Consider the following 4813-nt stretch of genomic DNA (forward strand, 5'->3'; position numbering starts at 1 on the left):
ACCCCAACAACAGAATAAATGCTGGTAGGCAGAACACATCTCAAATCGAACTACATAACCAGAGAGAGTGGCTCTACAAAAAGAAAGTAAAATCAAGTAAAATTCCTTCAATAAACCATTGCTCTAATTAGGACCATGAAAAAATGAGCTACTTCAAACTCACAAAGCCTAGTTTTCCAAAGAAATTAATAGAGAAACTCTAATAGTGGTATCATCTTAAAGAGTCTGGAATGTTTTAGAACATTCTTACATTTTAAAACTACACCTTAGGGCCGAGCCCGTGGCGCACTCGGGAGAGTGCGGCACTGGGAGCGCAGCAGCACTCCCGCCGCGGGTTCGGATCCTATATAGGGATGACCGCCAGTGCGCTCACTGGCTGAGCGCAGTGCAGCCAGTCTCAAAAAGGACAATAAATAAATAAATAAATAAATAAATAAATAAATAAAATAAAAATAAAACTACACCTTAAAAATATCACAAAAAGGGATCATGCTGATGCAGCTAGAAAATTAATTCTTGGTTGCCCAATACTCCTTACTCAGCCATTCTTGTAAGACATAATGAACTTTCCCATAGGGTTGCTGAGATCCAGAAATAGAGAGTCCCCAAACTGCTTGGGCTGTACCCTTTACTCAGCTTACAGCAGTCATCTGCCAATTTATATTAATGAGTGTCCTTCTTAACATCTAATTTCCATTGATGTCACAGCTGTAAGCTCTAGGAACACCTTCGCCAAGGGAAAGCTTTTAAATACTACAATGTCTGCTGCATTGGTTTAACAACCAAACACGGAGAGTAACCTTCAAGAACATGCAGTATGCTCACAATTTGAGTAGGACAGTGGAAGGTAAACAAAGGGGGCTATACCAACCATGGAGGAAAAAAAATCAACTGGAGAAATTTATTATATAAGAAGATCTGAAAATTCTGCACACTCTTTAAAAATTTATAATATTGTTTATATATATGTATTTGCACACACTTTTAATGTTCAGGTCCATGAGTTTTGACAACTGTATACTCCTGTGTAACCTCCATGCAAAACAACACATACAACATTTCCATTATCCCAGAAAATGTCCTGAATTCCTTTCTTGACAAATCACCTCCCCAACAATGGCAGCCACTTCCTTACTTCAAATACCAAAAATTAGTTTTGTTTTTGGATTTCGTATAAATGGAATCATACAATCCATATCTTTTTGTCTTTCTTCTTTTGCTTATCATAATCATTTTAAGATTCATCCATGCTATTGAGTGTATCAATAGTTTGTCCTTTGTTGTTGGTGTTGAGTAGTATTCCACTGTATAAATATATCACAATGTGTTATTTCATTCTCCTACTGATGGACATTTGAGCAGTCTCCAATCTGAGCTATACACAAAAAAGGCTGTTATAAAAATTTGTGGAGAAGTCTTTTTATGGACATATATTTTCATTTTTCTTGAGTAAATGCCTAAGGGTAGAATTGTTGGGTCATATGGCAGATACATGTTTAACTTTTATAAGAAATTTACAAACAATTCTCCAAATGAGTTGTACCATTTTACACTCTCACCTACAATGTATGAGAGTTCCAACTGCTGCACCTCCTTGCTACCACTTACTGTTGTCAAAGTTTTTTTAGTCATTCTAGTGAGTGTGAAATGGTATCTCATTGTGACTTTAATTTGCATTTCTCTGATGACTAATAAATTCCAAATCATTTAAAGATAACCCTTGGTCAAAGAATAAATCCCACGGGAAATTAGAAAATACTTCAAACTTAATGCAAATGAAAACACAGCATATCAAACTTGTGGGTTGCAGCAAAGCAGTGTGCTTTTATTGATTTATTAGAAAGTGCTTTTATTAGAAAAAAGAAGTGGAGCAAAGTCTTGTAATAGCAAGGTCAAGGGTTCAGATCCCCATACTGGCCAGCCACCAAAAAAAAGAAAAAATTACCTGAGAAAAAAGAAGTGTAAAATCGGTGATATAAGCTCCTACTTCAAGAGTTAGAAAAAGAACAAGTTAAACTCAAAGTAAGTAGAAAGAAAATAATAAAAATAAGAGCAGAAATCAATAAAATAGAAAATGGATTGAACAATAGAGAAAATAAGGACTAAAGTTGATTCATTGGAATAATTAATTAAATCAATAAACTTCTTGCTATATTTATCAAGAAAAAAATTGAGAAAACACACATTACCAACATTAGGAATACAAAAAGGGACACCACTATAGATACTACAGATAATAAAAGGAAAAATAAGGTGATATGAGTAATTTGATTCTAATAAATTGGAAAACTTACATGAAATGGACAAATTCCTTGAAAAACACAACTGATCACAATTGACAAAAGAAAAAAAACATCTAAGTAGTCCAATACTTATTAAAGAAATTAGAAAAAATAATAAATTAGATTTATTATCAAACTCTTTACCCATAGAAAAATCCAGGCAAGATTGCTTCAGTGGTGAAATCTACCAAATATTTAAGGAAGAAAAAAAAAGCAGCCTTTTCAGAACAGAAGAGGGAACATCTCCCAATTTATTTTATGAGTCTAGCATCACCTTGATATGAAATCTTAATAAAGATATTAGAAGAAAAGTATAAACCAATACCCCTCGTGAATATAGATGCAAAAATCTGCATATCTTTTGATGCACAATTTGGTTTCTAGGAGTTTATCCAGAAGAAGTGAAGAAGCACTTTTATATAAAGATTACAGGATATCCATCACAGCATTATTTTTAATAGTAAAAATTGGAAATAAATGTCTCCCAAAATGAGACCAGTTAAACAAATATGGTACATTTATATGATAGAATATGTAGCCATTAAAATAAGGTAGAAATGTTTATTGATGCAGGAAAATTCATGTTGTATTATTTATTTTAAAAGCAGATTACCAAATAGTACTATGGAATGACCCAAATTTAAAAAAAATGTACGTATTTATTTTTTTATTAAACAAATAAGGTTGTCAGTGGAACTTTTTTTTATTTAATGCATAAACACATAAATCCCTTTATTAGAGAAATTATACATATTGGTGAATATGGTCAATGGTCGCATCTATGGGTTAATTCTTTAAAAATCAGAACCAATAATTAGGATAGACTCTATGTTCTCTTCATTACATTGTGAAGTATCTTGTGTAGTCATATTCTATTGTTGGAATGACAGTTTGTACAAAATTCAAGAAAATTAGAAGATACATATGAACACCAAGTTCTCCCCCTCCTTCTGCAACAGTCTCAATAATTTTCTTCATCACCTTATCATGCCTGCATGGGTGAACTGAACACATAGGAGGTAGTGGGAGATGAGGGTGATTTTCAATGGTCACTGTTTTCTTCACATGATCTTGACTGATGTCTTCATACATGTGCTCAACTGTTAAAGGCTGCCTTTGCTCATCATAGCCAAACAACCATAATCATGGCATCTGATAATATTTATCATAAGTGATGTAAAGGTCATTAGTTCTGGTTTGCAAAATAGCATCTTCACCTCCAGCATCAGTTTTAGCTTTACAAACTTCTACTATTTTCCTTGTGTCTAGGGTAGCCTCATCTGTTTCCAACAATCCACTCTCTTCATATTCTTCCATATCTGCAGCTTCTCCTTCATCTTCCTCTTCTTCCTCTTCATACAGTGCTGAGCAATCTTGGCGTTTTATACTATCCTTGCTTTCCAGTGTAATCTCCTTAACTGCAGTACCTGTGTTGTGATATGTATCCACCCATCCCCCATTACCATCATCTTCTTCAATGATAGCTTCCAGTTCATCTAAATATTCCATCTGTTTAGACTGCTTGTAGCACAGCACATTTTTGGTTACCAAAAATTTTTTACCTGTTGGTAGGTATGTCTTCACTTTAAATTCTTCCCCTGTAGCCCTGATATTTTGACCTTTCTTGGTACATAAGAAATGATGCCCATTGCCATGTTGGGCAGTGATGGACTAAGTGATCTCCAGCTGCCACAAACTCTTCTGGGATGATAACACGTGTTTCCTTAAATTTTGATTCTCTTTTGCTGCAGCTCTGCCACCACCTGAGCCTCATGTGACACTGGACTCTCCGGACACGTGATGCAAGAAAGCAAAATATGTATTTATATGCAAGGGGAAAAGACTGGAAGGATATTAACCATGAGAGAATATGGGTGACTTTTATTTCCTTCCTTTTGCTTACCTGTATTTCTTGCAAGAAATATATATTGCTTTTCTAATACAAAAAAGTTATTATTGAGAACATTTTGAAATTTGACCAGTGGGCATTTGTGTACCTCTCCCATCACATTTTTTTCTTTTTGAAGGAGCATTAAAACACACACACACACACACACACACACACACACACACACACACACACACACACACACACACACACACACACACACACACACACACACACACACACACACACACACACACACACACACACACACACACACACACACACATACACACAACTTTATATTACGAAAACGGGCTGTCCAGTTAGTGCAGTTGGTTAGAGCGTAGTGCTGATAACACCAAGGTCCAGGGTTTGATCCCTGTATCAGCCAGCCACAAAACAAAAACAAAAACCCCACTTTATTATGAATATGTTGAAACATCAGAAAAGTAGAAATAGTAAACTGAATGCCTACACATCAATCGCATAACTTCAACAATTATAACATTTTACCATATTTACTTCATCTAACTATATATGACATTTGAGGTTAAAACATTTTTAAAGTTAATTACGATTTTCTAACACTTCAGCCCTAAAACCCTTCAGCATGCATTTCCAATAAATGCATTCTCCTCCATAA

General features: G+C 34.7%; 1 protein-coding gene across 1 annotated transcript; it reads right to left on the reverse strand.

Moving 5' to 3' along the window:
* Positions 1 to 3120: 3120 nt before the first annotated feature.
* On the reverse strand, positions 3121 to 4056 carry LOC103587192 (ubiquitin-like-conjugating enzyme ATG3). Its single transcript, XM_008568633.1, is given in 2 exon segments — positions 3121 to 3882; positions 3923 to 4056. Coding segments are annotated over 2 exon segments (894 nt in total). The 3' UTR covers positions 3121 to 3122.
* Positions 4057 to 4813: the final 757 nt, after the last annotated feature.

The sequence above is a fragment of the Galeopterus variegatus genome, unplaced genomic scaffold (assembly GCF_000696425.1).
Source record: "Galeopterus variegatus unplaced genomic scaffold, G_variegatus-3.0.2 Scaffold426, whole genome shotgun sequence".
Lineage (NCBI taxonomy): Eukaryota > Metazoa > Chordata > Mammalia > Dermoptera > Cynocephalidae > Galeopterus > Galeopterus variegatus.